Below are 20,758 nucleotides of genomic sequence, written 5' to 3'. Positions count from 1 at the left end.
AGAACCTGGTCACAAGTTCTGCAAAAAAAAAATGAAGAGCTGTCCCTGTTACTGTAAGGATGAAAAAAGTGATATCAAGCTCCTTCAAGATTCCAAGCATGAGGGCAGAGTATAGAGTTGTGGAATCCTTTGGCTGTCTCCAAGCTTCTCTGAGGTAGGGTTGGAAGAAGGGTTCCAAGGGATGGAAAAAATTATTAGGTGCTATCGCATGGTAAAACTGTTGGGAATCATTGGTGTGAAGTGGATTTATACCGCAAACTGTAATATGTTAGCAAATCAGAGCTGTTACATGGTGGTCATGCAATAAATGTTTAATCTGAGAATACCCTCTTAAATTTTAGTATATAGGTTTATGTATAGGCCTTTTTCCTTCCCTCAATAGGTCTATATGAATAAAAGAATAGATAGACAGACAGATAGATATGAGATTGATAGATAGATAGATAGATAGATAGATAGATAGATAGATAGATATGGAACAGATGGATAGTGTAACGTCCGTGGTCGCTGACCACGAACTCCTTCCATCCAGTCAACGCCCTTCTCTCAAGAGATGTCTGCACATACGGCCGTCCTGCTCCACAGTGACCACCAGGGTGCGCTCAGGAGCTCAGTCCAGACTTAAGAAGCCAGAGCACACGCATGTTTGTGATTGAGCTAATTGCTGCAGAGCACCCTGGGCTATAAGAAGGTCCCAGTCCCATCCTCCCACGCCTGAGCTTTGTTGTTGTATTCCAAGTCTGGCTTGCAAATCGTCCCCTAGTGTTTCCTCCTCCCAGTGTTCCCTGTTCCTGTATCCTGTAACCCGTATCCTGATCTAGTGCCGTGCTTAGCTGTAGCCGTGCTGTGCTGTATACCACTCCTGTCCTGCTTCTCCATGCCTGACATCTACCTGCTGCCTAGTTTCTGCCAAGCCTGCCTTGCTACTGTCCAAGCTGCCCCAGGTACCCTATATAAACTATAGACCCTGACCTGCGCCCTGTTGGCCAGCTGCCATACCGCCAAGGCAGTACGGCCCAGTGGGTCCACGAAACCTACGTGACAGTAAGCTCAGGCCATGGACCCCGCTGATCGATCCAAGACCATGACAACGTCACAAGAGGTGCGGGCGGATATGCTAGACCTCCGGTCTCTACAGGACCAACTCCTCCAGGCTTTGAACATTCTCGCACGTCGGCAGGAGGCACGAGCTGCCGTTCCTCCTACTACACCTCCTGGCAGTGTTGATCCTCAGACTACACCTCCTGGCGGTGTCGACCCGCGTTTTTCTTTGCCACTTCCGGACCGCTATGATGGAGATGCAGGTATGTGTCGTGGATTTTTGAACCAGTGCCAGATCCACTTCAGCCTGTATACTAGGACATTTATGTCTGACAGCGCAAGGGTCACATTCATCATCTCTCTCCTCACTGGCAAGGCTCTTGCAAGGGCGAACCCTATCTGGGAGAGACAAGGACCAGAGACCCGTGACTTCCAGGGCTTCCTCGCATGGTGTTTGAGGAGCCTGGACGGGTCTCATCTGCAGCGGCTTCCTTGATTAACCTATGCCAAGGAGACACCTCCATGAGCGAGTACGCCATCCACTTCCGCACCCTGGCGGCAGAACTGTTATGGAACAATGAGGCACTGGTGGCTGCATTCTGGCATGGACTGTCTCCTAAAATTAAGGACGAATTTGCCGCTCGAGACCTGCCATCTACCCTGGATGACCTTATCCTTATGTCCGCCCAGATTGATATGCGGATCCGAGAACGCCTCCAAGAGGTTCGTCGGTCGGGAGGCCTTCCTAGTCTGGTCCCTACTTTGCAGCAAACCCCTGCTGTCCTCAGATGTCGATCCTCCTAAGGAGTCTGTGATGATGGACCAGTGTAAGCTATCCACCCAGGAGAGACAACGCAGACGCTCTTCGGGACTCTGTCTATATTGCGGCCTCGGTGGCCATCTTGTGCGCCTGTCTCCCCAAAAATCCCAAAGCCTAGGGTTGCTAGGAGAGGCAACCTTGGGTAAGAAAGGACTTCTGTCTAAATTGTCCATACCAGTGACCATAGTGTCCGGTGAGAGAACACATCAGGTCTCTGCATATCTGGATCCGCTGCTAATTTCATCCGTAGAGACCTGGTGGATCTTCTTCAATTACCCACCACCCCCCTGGAGAGGCCATTGATGGTTGCATCAGTGAATGGACTACCTCTTCCAGACCCAGTTATAGCTGTGACCAAGCCGCTGAGGCTCCAAGTGGGAGCTCTTCACTCCGAACTCCTGTCGTTCTATGTCCTATCCAAAGCCGTTAACCCTGTGTTGCTGGGCCTGCCTTGGCTCTGACTACATGCCCAAGTCCTGGAATTCTGGAGAGGTTCTCCAGTGGGGCCCTGAGTGTCAAAGCCGATGCCTTGTGCAGATTCATTCGGCTCAGCCTTCGCTGCCTCGGTAATTGGCAGGATTGCCGGGTCATTATGCTGAATTTTTGGACGTCTTCAGCAAGAGGGAGGCGGAGACATTGCCTCCACACCGGGCGTATGACTGCCCTATCGAGCTGACTCCTGGTGCATCCTCTCTCCTTGCCAGAGACTCTGTCCATGTCCGCCTCTGTGAAAGAGAACTTGGAGAGGAGCTTCATACAGAAGTCTTCCTCCCCAGCAGGAGCCGGGTTCTTCTTCGTCAAAAAGAAGGATGGTTCTCTTCATCCTTGTATTGACTACCGAGGTCTCAACCAGATCACTGTGAAAAATAAATATCCGTTGCCACTGATCTCAGAACTGTTTGATCGAATACGTGGTGCCAAGATTTTTTCCAAACTAGACCTGCGTGGGGCTTACAACCTAGTCTGGATTCGCCAGGGTGATGAATGGAAGACTTTAACACCCGTGATGGACATTATGAATAGCTAGTAATGCCCTTCGGCCTGTGTAATGCTCCCGTGGTCTTCCAGGAGTTTGTTAATGACATTTTCCGTGACCTCCTCTATTTTTGTGTAGTAATCTACATTGATGATATCTTGATTTTTTCTCCAGATCCTATGATGTATCAGAGACATGTCTGTCAAGTTTTGCTGCAGTTAAGGGAGAATCGTCTGTATGCTAACTTGGAAAATTGCTTGTTTGAAAAGATGCTCTACCGTTCCTGGGCTATATCGTCTCGAATCGAGGTCTCGAGATGAATCCTGAAAAAGTAAAGTCTGTCCTGGAATGGCCACGCCCTCAAGGCTTGAGGGCCATACAACGCTTTCTGTGATTCGCCAATTTTCTACAGACAGTTTATTCCAAACTTCTCCTCACTGACTTCTCCTATATTTAACCTCACTAAGAAGGGAATGAACGCCAAGGCGTGGACTCCTGAGGCAGAGTCCGCATTCAATAGCCTAAAGAGTGCCTTCACGTCAGCCTCTTTCCTCCATCATCCTCCATCATCCAGATGTCTTCTGTTCCAGGGAGGCTCCAAGGGCAAATCAATGGTATGTGGATATTTTTCTAAGCTCTTCTCTTCCACAGAACACAACTACTCGATTGGGGATCGGGAGTTACTGGCCATCAAATTGGCTCTGCAGGAGTGGAGACATATACTAGAGGGCGCAGCTCATCCCATCCTGATTTTTACGTACCTATCTTCCGTCGGCCCAACGGCTGAACCCTCGTCAGGCCAGGTGGTCACTGTTCTTTACCAGGTTCCAGTTTGAGCTGCATTATCGCCTGGCCGACCAGAATGGGAGGGCCGATGCCTTGTCCAGGTCTTTCAAGACACAAGACACGATGGAGATTCCACAGAACATCATTGATCCATTTTGCATTGTCTCTATCAATCCCCTGCAAGTTGGGGACATTCCTCTAGGGAGGACCTTTGTATGCTTGGCTGACCGTGGAAGTATCCTTCGCTGGGGACACTCCTCTAGACTGGCAGGTTACGCCTGGACCCGTAAGACTCGGGAACTGATTGCTCGTAATTTCTGGTGGCCCACGCTGCCCAAGGACATTATGGACTTTGTTTCTTCCTGTTCAGTATGTGCAGCCAACAAGGTCGCTCACATCCTAGACCTGCTGGTCTGCTCCAGCCATTGCCTGTGCCCAATGCCCCCTGGCAGCATATAGCTATGGACTTTATTATGGACCTGTCTCTCTCTGCCGGATGCAGTACAGTTTGGGTGGTGGTGGATCAATCGATTTTCCTCTGACCGGCCTTCCTTCTGCTCCTCTGCTGGCCAAGCTGTTCATTCAACACATCTTCCGCCTGAATGGCTTGCCGCAGCATATCGTGTCTGATCGGGGGGTTCAGTTCACCTCGAAGTTCTGGAGAGCCCTCTGCAGACTCCTAGGTATAAAGTTGGACTTTTCCTTGGCCTACCATCCTCAGTCCAATGGTCAGGTCGAAAGGATCAATCAGATCTTGGAGAACTACCTACGCCACTTTATCTCCAAGCTGCATGATGACTTGGTGCAGTTGCTTCCGTGGGCTGAGTTCTCTTACAACAATCATACCAGCGAGTCCACATAGAAGATACCGTTCCTTATTGTCTATGGCCAGCACCCACAAATTCCTCTCCCAGTCCCTGTTACGTTCGAGGTGCCAGCTGCTGACACGGCCTTTGGGGACTTTCTGCAGATCTGGCAGCAGATTCGATCCTCCATCCTGCTGGCAGTCGACCGCATGAAGCTGAAGGCGGACACAAGGAGAAGAGAACCCCCTCAGTTTCTTCCTGGCACGAAGGTCTGGCTGTCCTCCATGAATATTCGACTAAGGGTGCTGTCGTACAAATTTGCTCCCAGGTTCCTCGGTCCCTTTGAGATCCTGCAGCAGATCAACCCTGTCGCCTACAAGCTTCGGCTGCCTCCTACCCTCAAGATCCCCAACACCTTCCATTTTTCTCTCCTGAAGCCAGTGGTTCTGAACCGCTTTACCAAGACTCCAAGCCCTGCGGCTGCCTCCAGCGGACCTTCAGACACCTTCGAGGTTAAGGAGATCTTGGACATTAAAAAAGTAAGAGGAAGAACCTTTTATTTAGTAGATTGGAAGGGGTTTGGTCCAGAAGAGAGGTCCTGGGAGCCAGAGGAGAATCTCAACGCTCCTACCCTCATTAAGAGGTTTCTCTCTTGTTCTGGTCCCAAGAGGAGGGGGCGTAAGAGGGGGGATACTGTAATATCCGTGGTCGTTGACCACGAACTCCTTCCATCCAGTCGACACCCTTCTCTCAAGAGACATCTGCACATACGGCCGTCCTGCTCCACAGTGACCACCAGGGTGCGCTCACGAGCTCAATCCAGACTTAAGAAACCAGAGCACACGCATGTTGGTGATTGAGCTAATTGCTCCAGAGCACCCTGGGCTATAAGAAGGTCCCAGCCCCATCCTCCCACGCCTGAGCTTTGTTCTTGTATTCCAAGTCTGTCTTGCAAATGGTCCCCTAGTGTTTCCTGCTCCCAGTGTTCCCTGTTCCTGTATCCTGTAACCTGTATCCTGATCTAGTGCCATGCTTAGCTGTAGCCGTGCCTTGCTGTATACCACACCTGTCCTGCTTCTCCACGCCTGACATCTACCTGCTGCCTAGTTCCTGCCAAGCCTGCCCTGCTACTGTCCGAGCGGCCACTGGTACCCTATATAAACTATAGACTCTGACCTGTGCCCTGTTGATAGATAGATAGATAGATAGATAGATAGATAGATAGATAGATAGATAGATAGATAGATAGATAGATAGATAGATAGATAGATAGATAGACAGATAGATAGATAGATAGATAGACTTCAGCATTACTGAATACCTGAATTCCACCACTGAAACTGGACACTGGTCTGCCATCTTTTAGCCATGTCAAACCTGGTGTTGGAAACCCTGTGGCTTCACATTCTAGTCTCACAGGATTGTTGATGATCACACTAATAGGTTCATTCGAACCAGAAATGGACGGTGGAACTGTAATATAACAGAAAATATAGTGGTAAAAACTGTAAAAACAGAATATAGGTATTAACCATGACTTTATCATTCTTGATGCTGTGTAAACGTAAAAAATGCCTTTGCTGCTGGAATATTCCAGTATTAACATACTGGCTACAGAGTATTTTCTATGTTCTGAAGTTCTCCTGCAGACCTCAGCAGATCCAGAATGTTTTATGGCAGACTGTAGTATGGACTCCATTGACAGATCTGTAGTGTAATAGTGCGGAAATGTAAAGTTCTCTAAAGCCTTGTGTTATTAAGAAATACACCCACATCTGGATAGATCATTTCAGATATTATTATACTGCACTAAGGAATGTATTCTAATATTGAAATGTTTATATATTTTTTAATATGGCTTCAAAATTGAACTTCACTTTAGTAAATAAAAGACCACATATATACATTTATACATACTGTAGCAAATAATGGGAGACATACTTACCATGTACCTGCAGCACGTACGTCAGATCTGCTGAGCCTGCTATGCTGCTTGCTACACATTTGTAAACACCAGCATCAAATGGCTGAACACTCGTTATCTGTAATATCTGCCCTTCTTCCGAGATGGTGACCGATAATTCACCAGTGGCTATTATAGGGTGGTTATCTTTTGACCAGGTGACATCTTTGGTGAAAAGAAAGCACAAAATAGCACATAGTAGTAGTAGTAGCAGTAGAAAATAATACTTTTAACTCTTAACATTGAAAGCATTGACCCTTCTTGTACATTATAATTACATTACATTACTGTTCATTAAATAGCACTTTCATATCTCAAACCAGAGGTTGTATAATTGATGGGGTTAATCTTATCTACATGTCCTTCTCAATTAATTAGAATATCATCAAAAGGTTAATTTATTTCAGTAATTCAATACAAAAAGTAAAACTCTATATAGATTCATTACACACAGAGTGATCTACAGGGTGGGCCATTTATATGGATACACCTAAATAAAATGGGAATGGTTGGTGATATTAACTTCCTGTTTGTGGCACATTAGTATTTGGGAGGGGGGAAACTTTTCAAGCTGGGTGTTGACCATGGCGGCCATTTTGAAGTCGGCCATTTTGTATCCAACTTTAGTTTTTTCAATGGAAAGAGGGTCATGTGACACATCAAACAAGAAAAACAATGGTGTGCTTGGTTTTAACATTACTTTATTCTTTCATGAGTTATTTACAAGTTTCTGACCACTTATAAAATGTGTTCAAAGTGCTGCCCATTGTGTTGGATTGTCAATGCAACCCTCTTCTCCCACTCTTCACACACTGATAGCAACGCCGCAGAAGAAATGCTAGCACAGGCTTCCAGTATCCGTAGTTTCAGTTGCTGCACATCTCATATCTTCACAGCATAGACAATTGCCTTCAGATGACCCCAAAGATAAAAGTCTAAGGGGGTCAGATCGGGAGACCTAGGGGGCCATTCAACTGGCCCACGATGACCAATCCACTTTCCAGGAAACTGTTCTTCTAGGAATGCTCGACCTGACACCCATAATGACATAAATAACTCATGAAAGAATAAAGTAACATTAAAACCAAGCACACCATTGTTTTTCTTGTGAAATTCTCGATAAGTTTGATGTGTCACATGACCCTCTTCCCATTGAAAAAACTAAAGTTGGATACAAAATGGCCAACTTCAAAATGGCCGCCATGGTCAACACCCAGCTTGAAAAGTTTCCCCCCTCCCATATACTAATGTGCTACAAACAGGAAGTTTATATCACCAACCATTCCCATTTTATTTAGGTGTATCCATATAAATGGCCCACCGTGTATTTCCAGCATTTTTTTTTTTTTTTTAATGTTGATGATTACGGCTAACAGTTAATGAAAACCCCAAATTTAGTCTCTCAGAAAATTAGAATATTATATAAGCCCAATTTCAAAAATGATTTTTAATACCGAAATGTTGGCCTACTGAAAAGTATGTACAGTATATGCACTCAATACTTGATCAGGGCTCCTTTTGCATGAATTACTGCATCAATGCGGCGTGGCATGGAGGTGATCAGCCTGTGGCACTGCTGGTGTTATGGAAGCCCAGGTTGCTTTGATAGCGGTCTTCAGCTCGTCTGCGTTGTTGGGTCTGATGTCTGTCATCTTCCTCTTGACAATACCACATAGATTCCCTATGGGGTTTAGGTCAGGTGAGTTTGCTGGCCAATCAAGCACAGTGATACTGTGGTTATTAAACTAGATATTGGTACTTTTGGCAGTGTTGGTAGGTGCCAAGTCCTGCTGGAAAATGAAATCAGCTTCTCCATAAAGCTTGTCAGCAGAGGAAGGCATGAAGCGCTCTAAAATCTCCTGGTAGATGGCTGCGTTGACTCTGGACTTGATATAACACGGTGGACCAACACCAGCAGATGACATGGCTCCCCAAACCATCACTGACTGTGGAAACTTCACACTGGACCGCAAGCAACTTGGATTGAGTGCCTCTCCACTCTTCCTCCAGACTCTGGGACCTTGATTTCTAAATTAAATTAAAAATTGACTTTCATCTGAAAAGAGGACTTTGGAACACTGAGCAACAGACCAGTCCTTTTTCTCCTTAGCCCAGGTAGGACGCTTGTGACGTTGTCTCTGGGTCATGAGTGGCTTGACACAAGGAATGTGACAGTTGTAACCCATGTCCTGGATACGTCTGTGTCTGGTGGCTCTTGAAGCACTGACTCGAGCTTCAGTCCACTCCTAGTGAATCTCCCCCAGATTCTTAACCCCTTAAGGACTGAGCCTGTTTTGGCCTTAAGGACACAGCCTATTTTTTCAAATCTGACATGTGTCACTTTATGTGGTAATAACTCCGGTATGCTTTTACCTATCCAAGCGATTCTGAGATTGTTTTCTCGTGACACATTGGACTTTATGTTACTGGCAAAATTTGCTCGATACATTAAGTATTTAATTGTGAAAAACACCAAAATGTAGCGAAAAATTGCAAACATTTGCATTTTTCTAAATTTATATGTATCTGCTTGTAAGACAGATAGTAATACCACACAAAATTGATGCTAATTAACATCACCCATATGTCTACTTTAGATTGGCATAGTTTTTTGAACATTCTTTTATTTTTCTATGACATCACAAGGCTTAGAACTTTGGCAGCAATTTCTCACATTTTCAAGAAAATTTCAAAAGGCTATTTTTACAGGGGCCAGTTCAGTTGTGAAGTGGATTTTAGGGCCTTATATATTAGAAACCCTGATAAGTCACCCCATTTTAAAAACTTCACCCCTCAAAGTATTCAAAACAGCATTTAGAAAGTTTCTTAACCCTTTAGATGTTTCACAGGAATTAAGGCAATGTAGATGTGAAATGTTCAAATTTCTTTTTTTTTTTGCAGAAATTCATTTTTCATCTATTTTTTTTGTAACACAGAAAGTTTTACCAGAGAAACGCAACTCAATATCTATTGCCCAGGTTCTGCAGTTTTTAGAAATACCCCACATGTGGCCCTAGTGCACTTATTGACTGAAGCACAGGCCTCAGAAACAAAGGAGCACAGAGAGGATTTTGGGGCCTCCTTTTTATTAGAAAATATTTTAGGCACCATGTCGGGTCTGAAAGGCTCTTGCGGCACCAAAACAGTGGAAATCCCCAAAAAGGGGTATAGTTAGCATTTTGACCCCGCAGGTTTATTGCAGAAATTATTGGAAGTAGGCCATGAAAATGAAAATCTACTTTCTTTCAAAGAAAATGTAGGTTTAGCTAATTTTTTCTAATTTCCACAAGGACTAAAAGGAGAAAATGCACCACTACTTTTGTAAAGCAATTTCTCCCGAGTAAAACAATACCCCGCATGTGGTCAAAAACGGCTGTTTGGACACACGGCGGAGCTTAGAAGGGAAAGAGCGCCATTTGTCTTTTGGAGCTCAAATTTAGCAGGAATGGTTTGCGGAGACCACGTCGCATTTGCAAAGCCCCTAAGGGACCAAAACAATGAAAACACCAAAAAATTTACTCCATTTAGGAAACTACACCCCTTGAAGAATCCATCTAGGGGTGTAGTGAGCATTTTGAACCCACAGGGGTTTCATAGATTTTATTAGAATTGGGCAGTGAAGATAAAAAAAATCATTTTTTTCCAATAAAACGTAGCTTTAGCTCAAAATTTTTCATTTTCTCAACAAATAAAGGAATAAAAGAACCCCAACATTTGTAAAGCAACTTCTCTGGAGTACGGCAATACCCAATTTAAGGTCATAAACGGCTGTTTGGACATACGGCAAGGATCAGAAGTGAAGGAGTGCCATTTGGCTTTTGGAGCACAGATTTTGCTGGATTGGTTTCTTGACACCATGTCACATTTGCAAAGCTCCTAAGGTACCAGTACAGTGGAAACTCCCCAAAAGTGACTCGATTCACGAAACTACACCCCTTGAGGAATTCATCTAGGGGTGTAGTGAGCATTTTGACCCCACAGGTGTTTCACAGATTTTATTAGAATTGGGCAGTGAAAATAAAAAAAATCCTTTTTCTTCAATAAGACGTAGTTTTAGCTGAAAATGTTTCATATTCTCAACAAATAAATGAAAAAAAGCACCGCAACACTTGTAAAGCAACTTCTCCTGTGTACGGCAATACCACATATGTGGTCATAAACTGCTGTTTGGGCACAGAGTAGGGCTCAGAAGGGAAGGAGCGCCATTCGGCTTTTGGAGTACAGATTTTGCTGGATTGGTTTCTGGTCGCTATGTCGCATTTGCAAAGTCCCTGTGGGACCAAAACAGTGGAAACCCCCCAGAAGTGACCCCATTTTGGAAACTACACCCCTCAAGGTATTCACCTAGGGGTGTAGTGAGCATATTAACCCCACAGGTGATTGTCAGAAATTGGTGTGCACTCGATGTTGCAGAGTGAAAATGGTTTTTCAATAGATATGCCAATATGTGGCGCCCAGCTTGTGCCACTGGAGACACACACCATAAAAATTGTTAAAAGGGTTCTCCCGGGTATGGCGATGCCATATATGTGGAAGTAAACTGCTGTTTGGGCACACTGTAGGGTTCAGAAGGGAGGTAGCGCTATTTGGCTTTTGGAGCGTGGATTTTGCTTGTAGTAGTTTTGTTTTGAGTCTTACTAGTGTTTCCGTTTATAATGTGGGGGTACATGTAAGGCGGGCGGAGTATATAAGGGGCATAGTCAGGTGGTATAGTGGGGTAAAAAAAAACAATAAAATAATCCATAGATGTGTGTTATGCTGTGACACAATCCTTTCTACACAGGCCGGTGTCTCACTAATAAATGGTCTTTACTTATTCCCCTTTTGGTCCACACTCGGCACCTTTGAAGTTTGGGGAATTTTGCTGGGAAAGTGTTGTCCTGGTATAATACGGGAACCGGCGCTTCTAGCAGATATGTTTGGGCCCTCCCCTTCCTGGTTCCCTAATTTTAGGGGCCTTGATAATTCGCCACTTGAAACAGAAGAAATGTTCCCCTCGGGCCGGCTCAACTGCATATTTTTATTTCCTTGCTTATTGGTGCCTTGACCAATTTTATTTTTTCATAGACGTAGTGGTATGAGGGCTGGTTTGTTGTGGGACGAGCTGTAGTTTTTATTGGTACCATTTTGGGGTACATGCAACTTTTTGATTCACAAAAAACAGCAATTCTGGCATATTTTTTTAGTTTTTTTTATACAGCGTTCACCATGCATTATAAATTACATGTTAACTTTATTCTGCGGGTCAGTCTGATTCCGGTGATACCTAATTTATAGCACTTTTTATGTTTTACAACTTTTTGCACAATAAAATAATTTTTGTTAAGAGAATGGATTTTTTCTGTCGCCAAGTTGTGAGAGCCATAACGGTTTTAAATTTTTCGTCGACGAAGCTGTATGAGGGCTTGTTTTTAGCGAGACGAGTTATAGTTTTTATAGGTACCATTTTTAGGTACATGCAACTTTTTGATCACTTTTTATTTCAATTTTTGGAAGACAAAGTGACCAAAAAATAGCAATTATGTCAGTATTTTTTAGTTTTTTTTTACGGCGTTCACTGTGCGGAATAAATAACATAATATTTTTATAGTTCAGGTTGTTACGGTCGCAGCAATACCAAATATGTATGGCTTTATTATTTTTTTCAATAATAAATGACTTGATAAGGGAAAAAGGGCGATTGTGTTTTGTGTTATTATTTGAAACTTTTATTGTATTTTTTACAACTTTTATTTTTACTTTTTTTACACTTTTTTTTTACACTTTTCTTTAGTCCCACTAGGGGACTTGTACGTTCAACTGTTTGTTTGATGTTCTAATACATTGCACTACCTATGTAGTGCAATGTATTAGAACTGTCAGTTGTTCACTGACAGCAAGCCGATCAGGCTCCGCCTCCGGGTGGGGCCTAATCGGCTAACGTAATGGCAGATAGGAAGCCATTGTTAGGCATCCTGTTGCCATAGTAGCAGTCGCCAGCCTTGCCATCGCATGGCAAGGCTGCCGATTGCATACAAACCACTTTGATGCAGCGATTGCATTGAATCGCTGCATCGAAGGGGTTAATGCCAGGAATCGGAGCAAGATCGGGGTGTCCGCTGTAACATACCCACTGATGCTGCTGATGACACCGGCTCAGCTTCTGAGCCGGAAGCTGAGCCGACGCCATCTTGCCGATGGTACCGGAAGCCTCCTGGGCCCCGTCGACGACGGGGCATAGGTGGATTCCGTTACTGGTGGACCGGGAGGTAAGTATTACCGCTCTGATCGCCTTTGCAGCCACTGGCAACCCAGCAATCACGTTGCTGGGGTGCCGATGGCTATAAACTCCTCACATGCTGCGATCTCTATTGAACGCAGCATGTGAGGGGTTAATCGGTCGGATCGGAGGCTAGCTCCGGTCCTGGCCGATACCTCAGGGTGCCAGCTGTAACATACAGCTGTCACCCGGCGGTGATGTCGCTGGCTCAGCTCCTGAGCCAGCTTCATCTCCTTCACGTACAGTTACGTGGAGATGCGCGAAAAGGCCATCTCCCATGACGTAACTGTACGTGAAATGGCGCGAAGGGGTTAAATGGCTTTTTCTTAACAATCCTTTCGAGGCTGCGGTTATCCCTGTTGCTTGTGCACCTTTTACTACCTCACGTTTTCCTTCCTCTCAACTTTCCATTAATATGTTTGAATACAGTACTCTGTGAACAGCCAGCTTCTTTAGCAATGTCCTTTTGTAGCTTACCCTCCTTGTGGAGGGTGTCAATGACTGTCTTCTGGACAACTGTCAAGTCAGCAGTCTTCCCCATGATTGTGGAGCCTACTGAACCAGACTGTTGGACCATTTAAAGGCTTAGGGAACCTTTGCAGGTGTTTTGTGTTGATTAGCTGATTTGAGTGTGACACTATGAGTCTACAATCTTCAACTTTTACCATATATTCAAATTCTCTGAGAAACTAAATTTTGTGTTTTCATTAAAATGCTGGAAATAGATCACTCTGTGTGTAATGAATCTATATACTATATGAGTTTCACTTTTTAAATTGAATTACTGAAATAAATTAACTTTTTGATGATATTCTAATTCATTGAAAATGACCTGTATATGTATAGATCTTTTTATACCCAGGTCTGTAACTATGACAGGTGGGGCATCCTCTGCATCTAGAGGAAAGAAGGATTCTTCATCATCATAGAAGGGTTTTTATTTTCTGTAAAAGCAGTGAGAATATGGAACTCTCTGCCAGAGGAAGTTGTCAAGGTGAATTCATTGAAAGAGTTTAAAAGGGGTCTGAATGTCTTTCTTGAATGTAATAATAATACAAGCTATGTTTACTAAATTACTGTAGATGGGTCATTGAGCCTGAGGTTTATTCAGATTGCCATATTTGGTGCTAGGATGAATTAACCCCTTAAAGTGTACCTAACTTTTCTGGTGACTTTTCAGAATAAGCAGTCATATGTGTGTACATGAGGAGTAACACCCTCATCTCTCCAAAGACTGGTATGGGCAGCACGTGTCTCCCCTTTCCCTGTTTCCCCTACCCCTCTCCATATACTTATATGGGCAGCGTCTGTGTCTCCTCTGCTACTGCTCCCTCCTCCCCTCTTTCTAGACTTCTATTGGAGGGCAGTAAAGAGACACTCCTTGACTTCCTGCAGTCCGTCCCGTCTGCTCTGTAACTAGGGACGGATTTTGCTTGACAACAGGGGGTGGACAGCAGATTACAGGAAGGTAGACACCTATAAAACTACTAAATTTTAACATAAAGTAAATTACAAGTTGATCTATATCAGGTATACTATTATCTTAGCATAAGTTGTCAGACAATTTAGTGTCCATTTAAGGCCTAGTTTAAGCCTTTTTAGGGGTTGTCCCCAGAATTAATGGGAAAAAAAAGAAAATCAGACATAATATAGTGCATGGCAATCTATTTCTAACAAAGCTAGATCAGCAATATATCTTACAGGAATCCAGAGATCACCCCATTCATTGCTCCAATTGCTCTGCTGCATTTTCTTTCGGCTGACAGCTCAGGGGACGTGTTATTTCTGCTGCAGTTCGTCCCCCTCCCTATTATAGCTTGTATAGGCATATCATTCTGTTTCACTGCCTCAGCCTCCTCTCTAGGAGAAGCTTTACAAATGTCTATTACATGACTTTCTAGAGGGAGAGCTTAGCCCTCTATAACGCAAGAAGACAAGCTGTGTTTCTGAATAAAAGCTCCTTCTCTACTTTTTTGCTGACATGCAGAGAAGGCATTTTCTATTGGCTGGTGGCAGTTGGAAAGTGGAACTGAGCACGTGCGTCCTCCCTCAATAAGCTCAGTCGATTAATTACAAAACAAATACATTTTTAATGCTGAATTAGAGGGGTTGTCCCATTATTAATTTTATCACCCCATTCTTAAAGGCATCATTTTTTTATTTTTCCGTCGACTTGGACATATTAGGGCATTTTGTTTTGTTTTTTTGCTGGATGCGTTGTATTTTTGAAGGCACTATTTTAGGGTACATATAATGTATTGAATAACATTTCTTTTAGTGTAGGTATGGAAAATAAAACACGAAATTCCGCCATTGATTTTGAGATGTGTTTGTACAGAATCCCCCGTGCAGTCAAACTAAATTTTAACATGCCTTATGCGGTAGTTAATTATGTATTTTTTTTTTTAATTCAATAATAAAGAATTTTGTAATGGAAAAAAGTCTTTTTTTAAATATATTTTTATACTTTGGATTTTTTCTATACATTTTATTGATCTTTTTTATTATTTACTTTAGTCCCACTATGGGACTTGAATCTGCAAACCTCTAAACGCTTACATAATAAATTGCAATACAGAAATATTGTGCCTGTCAGTGTTATGTAAACCACTTATTTGCTGCAGTCACCACTTAACGTAGTATCTAAGGGGTTAAATGGCCGCAAGTAGAGTTATTTCAGATCTTGTAGGGTGTCAATTATATGTTACAGCTGACACTGGTTGCTGATGGTGTTGGCACACTTCCTGAGACTGCACCATCCTTGCGCCTTATATTTTTTTCAATTCTGTGTGGGAAATACATGCCGCCAGCGGTATAAATGTACGGCGCAGTGCGGAAAGGGGTTAAAAAAATAAGATGAGGAAGATTGGTTTCTTCCTCCTGGGGATGTTGCCTTCCTCTAGATCAACATTGCAGCAGAATAGGTTGAGCTACATAGACTCATGTCTTTTTTTTCCCAAATCTATTATGTTACTACGTTTAATGGTCAGTATGGTTTGTGCTTATGTCAAGTTGAGACACATGAGAACTATTTCCACTGTGGCCGAGATGACATACAAATTTTTTGTTCAATCGTTTAAACTTATTTGCTTTGAGCAAGAGACAGATTAATGTTCTGAAAAATGTCTAGCTAAAAAAAAAAGCCTCCTGTCCACAAATATATAGTGGCACTGTATTGCCTATACACCGTCTTTCATTTGTACTTACACGGTCATTGAAAATGGTCATCCCGTACGGACTAAGATGGCCTCCAGTGGGAGATTTTAAGATATTGAACAGATGAAGGACTACAAGTGTGTAAGATGTGGAAATTGCATTCCCAAGTAAATGGGGCCATATTTAGTACCCAGGGCCTAAATATGTCCTGTGGTGATTCATTTAGTACTGTATCTTTAAGTTCCCTCTTAATTCTATCTTGCTGTAATGATAGGGGTAGGGAAACGGACAAGTGAGCCCTAATCTACCCGCCACTCTGTCCCTGCCTACTTGCAATGACCCGCCCTAGGCGACGGGGTACAACTGGGCGGCGGTCCCTACGCTCAGTAAGTGCACGAGACAAACAGACAAGGGTACACAAAGCTAAGGGAAATGGGGCAGTTGCCCACGGCAACACCGTGAGCAACAAGAGTGGTGAACGAGCCGAGTCAAACCAGGAGTGCACGAGGTACCAAACGCAGAGCAGAAGAGTAGTCAGTAAGCCAGGGTCAGTATGGAGCAGGATCAAATAGTCAGAAGCTGTAGCTGGGCCAGGAAACCACATGGGAAGAATCACAAGCAAGGAGGAACAGGAAAGGCAGGTATAAATAGACAGAGGGAGGGAGCTAGCTGAGTCTGGCTAGGCTGCGATAGGCTCTCCCACTCCTAAGCCTGCCAGCCTGAGTGGTGGAAGCTGGAGTCAGTTTCAGAGAGAGAGACTCAGGTGAAGACTGATTACCTATGGAAGTTAACCCCGAAGCTGTGCCTGGCAGATCCTTCACAGTACCCCCCCTTTTATGAGGGGCCACCGGACCCTTTCTAAGTGGACCTGGTTTATTGGGGAAACGAAGGTGACCAATACCCCAGCGTGAACATCCCGGGCGGGTACCCAAGTCCTCTCCTCAGGCCTGTATCCCCTCCAATGGACCAGGTACTGGAGGGAGCCTTGGACCATCTTGCTGTCCACAATCTTGGCCACCTCGAATTCCACCCCCTCAGGGGTGAGAACGGGAACAGGAGGTTTCCTCGAGGGAGCCAAGGACGGGGAACAGCGTTTAAGGAGGGAGGCATGAAACACGTCGTGTATTCGAAAAGATGGGGGCAACTCCAGTCGGAAGGAGACAGGATTGAGGACTTCAATGACCTTGTACGGCCCAATAAACCGGGGAGCAAACTTTTTGGACGGGACCTTAAGGCGCAAGTTCCTAGACGATAACCACACCAGATCCCCGACCATAAACAGGGGGTTAGCAGAACGTCTTCTATCAGCCTGAGTTTTTTGTACGCTCTGGGACGCCTCTAGGTTCTTCTGAACCTGGGCCCAGACTGTGCACAGTTCCCGATGAACGACCTCTACCTCGGGATTGTTGGAACTACCACCAGGTGAGACGGAGGAGAACCGTGGATTAAACCCAAAATTACAGAAAAAGGGGGAGACCCCTGACGAGTAACTGACCCGGTTATTTAGGGAAAATTCGGCGAGGGGAATGAATGAGACCCAATCATATTGACAGTCAGAGATAAAACACCTTAAATATTGTTCTAGAGATTGATTAGTCTTCTCAGTTTGACCATTAGTTTCAGGATGGAAGGCAGAGGAGAAGGACAGATCAATCTCCAACTTTTTACAGAAGGCTCTCTAAAACAATGAAACAAATTGTACCCCTCTGTCAGAAACAATATTGACAGGGACCCCATGGAGACGCAGGATGTGTTTGATAAACAAGGTAGCTAACGTCTTGGCATTAGGTAGTTTCTTGAGGGGCACAAAGTGGCACATCTTACTGAAGCGGTCTACTACCACCCACACCACCGACTTGCCTTGAGATGGAGGCAAATCGGTGATAAAATCCATGGAGCTATGGGTCCAAGGTCTCTGGGGAATGGGCAAAGAACGTAGTAAGCCCGCTGGTCGGGACCTGGGAGTCTTGGACCTAGCACAAACCTCACAAGCGGCGACGTAGGCCTTAACGTCTTTAGGCAACCCAGGCCACCAATAGTTTCTGGCAATGAGGTGTTTGGTACCCAGGACGCCAGGATGACCAGATAGTGCGGAGTCATGATTTTCCCTAAGTACCCTTAGCCGGTATTGCTGGGGAACAAACAGCTTGTCCTCAGGAAGGTTCCCGGGAACAGAACCTTGATCAGCCGCAATTTCAGAGACTAAATCAGAATCAATAGAAGAAATGATTATACCAGGAGGCAAAATACAAGCAGGATCTTCCTCCGAAGGAGGGCTGGCCATGAAGCTACGCGACAGCGCATCGGCCTTAATATTTTTAGACCCAGCCCTATAGGTAACCAAAAAGTTGAATCTGGTAAAAAATAGCGCCCATCGACCCTCTCTCGGGTTTAGCCTCCGGGCAGATTCTAGGAAAACCAGATTCTTGTGGTTGGTAAGGACCGTTACCTGGTGCCTAGCCCCCTCCAGGAAGTGGCGCCACTTTTCAAATGCCCATTTAATGGCTAAGAGTTCGCGGTTGCCAATATCATAGTTACTCTCAGTGGGCGAAAACTTCCTGGAGAAGTAGGCACAGGGACAGAGATGGGTGAGGGACCTGGTACCCTGGGACAAGACAGCCCCCACTCCCACCTCGGATGCGTCAACTTCCACGATAAATGGCTCCATTTGGTTGGGCTGAAACAGCACCTTTGCGAGTGAGGTCCGTAAGAGGCTTAGCGATGACCGAGAAGTTAGCAATAAATCTCCTGTAATAATTAGCGAACCCCAAGAAACACTGTAACGCCTTCAGGGAGGCAGGTTGGACCCATTCCGCCACAGCCTGGACCTTGGCAGAGTCCATGCGGAATTCATGAGGAGTGAGGATTTGACCCAAAAATGGTATCTCCTGCACCCCAAACACACATTTTTCAGTTTTCGCAAACAGTTTGTTTTCCCGAAGGACCTGGAGCACCTTCCTGACATGCTCAATGTGGGAGGACCAGTCCTTGGAAAACACCAGTATGTCATCAAGGTACACTACAAGAAATACCCCCAGGTAATCTCTTAAAATCTCATTTATGAAATTCTGGAAGACCGCAGGAGCATTACACAACCCAAAGGGCATGACGAGGTATTCGAAATGACCTTCGGGCGTGTTAAACGCAGTCTTCCACTCATCCCCCTCTTTGATGCGGATAAGGTTATACGCCCCCCGTAGATCAAACTTAGAGAATCATTGGGCCCCTGAACCTGATTAAAGAGATCAGGAATCAAAGGAAGGGGATACTGGTTCCTTACAGTGACCTTATTCAAGTTACGGTAGTCAATGCATGGCCTAAGACCACCATCCTTCTTCCCTACGAAGAAGAAGCCAGCACCTACCGGAGAAGTAGAGGGGCGAATGTAACCCTTGGCCAGGCATCCCTGGATATACTCTCTCATGGCTTCACGTTCGGGACAAGAAAGATTAAATATCCTACCCTTAGGGAGCTTAGCTCCTTGTACCAATTCGATAGCGCAATCGTATTCTCTATGAGGAGGTAACACTTCGGAGGCCTCCTTAGAGAAAACATCAGCGAAGTCCTGAACAAACTCAGGTAGCGTGTTCACCTCAGGGGGAGAAATAGAATTAACAGAAAAACATGACGTCAAGCATTCATTACCCCATTTGGTAAGCTCCCCAGTATTCCAGTCAAACGTGGGATTATGCAACTGCAACCAGGGAAGGCCTAAAACCAAATCGGACGATAATCCCTGCATCAACAGTACAGAGCACTGCTCCAAATGCATGGAGCCAACAAGGAGTTCAAAAACAGGGGTATGCTGTGTAAAATAACCATTAGCAAGAGGAGTGGAGTCGATACCCACTACCGGGACAGGTTTAGGCAAATTAATTAAAGGCATAGCTAGAGACATGGCAAATTCCACAGACATGATATTAGTAGAAGACCCTGAATCCACGAAGGCACTGCCGGTAGCAGACCTACCCCCAAAAGAGACCTGAAAGGGAAGCAAGATTTTATTACGTTTCATATTTACGGGAAATACCTGTGCGCCCAAGTGACCTCCCCGATGATCACTTAGGCGCGGAAGTTTTCCGGCTGCTTTATTCTTACGCCTAGGGCAGGTGTTCACTTGATGCTTGTCATCCCCACAATAGAAGCAGAGACCATTCTTCCTGCGGAACTCTCTACGTTGTCAGGAGGACACGGAGGCCCCGAGTTGCATGGGTACCTCCGAGTCTTCCGTGGAAGAGCGAAGCAACGGGACCTCGGGAGGCATCATGGGGGAATCAGAGGGGAAAACACAAAAACGTTCAAGTTGTCGTTCCCTGAGACGTCGGTCAAGTCGTACCGCTAAAGCCATAGCCTGGTCAAGGGAGTCAGAAGAGGGATAGCTAACTAGCAGGTCTTTCAGGGCGTTCGACAGACCCAACCTAAACTGGCACCTTAAGGCAGGGTCATTCCACCGAGAAGCTACGCACCACTTCCTAAAGTCAGAACAATACTCCTCAACAGGTCTCTTACCCTGACGTAAGGTCACCAGCTGACTCTCAGCAAAGGCAGTCCTGTCAGTCTCGTCATAAATGAGTCCGAGAGCAGAAAAGAAACGATCAACGGAGGAAAGTTCAGGGGCGTCAGGAGCCAAGGAGAAGGCCCACTCTTGGGGCCCTTCCTGGAGCCGGGACATAATAATATCCACCCGCTGGCTCTCAGAACCTGAGGAGTGAGGCTTTAAACGAAAGTAGAGCCTACAACTCTCCCGAAAGGAGAGAAAAGTCCTACGGTCCCCTGAGAACCGGTCAGGCAACTTGAGGTGGGGTTCAAGAGGTGAGGGGCACTACCATAGTAGCGTTAGGCTGGTTGACCCTCTGAGCCAGGGTCTGGACCTGTAGGGAGAGACCCTGCATTTGCTGGGCCAGGGTCTCAAGGGGGTCCATAGTAGTGTCAGGGACCAGGGTAGACTAGG

The 20,758-nt window shown here is 45.1% G+C and overlaps 1 protein-coding gene across 1 annotated transcript in view; it reads right to left on the bottom strand.

Moving 5' to 3' along the window:
* HMCN1 (hemicentin 1) overlaps nucleotides 1–20,758 on the bottom strand; it is a 345,767-nt gene that overhangs the window by 187,266 nt on the left and 137,743 nt on the right. The window contains exons 38-39 of the mRNA XM_075833451.1: nucleotides 6,375–6,557; nucleotides 5,751–5,902 (exon numbers count right to left, since the gene is read on the bottom strand). Coding sequence (XP_075689566.1) covers nucleotides 5,751–5,902; nucleotides 6,375–6,557 — 335 coding nt within the window. The remainder of the gene's footprint in view (nucleotides 1–5,750; nucleotides 5,903–6,374; nucleotides 6,558–20,758) is intronic.

This window comes from Rhinoderma darwinii, chromosome 7, assembly GCF_050947455.1.
Source record: "Rhinoderma darwinii isolate aRhiDar2 chromosome 7, aRhiDar2.hap1, whole genome shotgun sequence".
Taxonomy (NCBI): Eukaryota; Metazoa; Chordata; class Amphibia; order Anura; family Rhinodermatidae; genus Rhinoderma; species Rhinoderma darwinii.
Note: the sequence above shows the minus strand (reverse complement) of the source record. Positions and strands in the feature narration are given on the sequence as shown.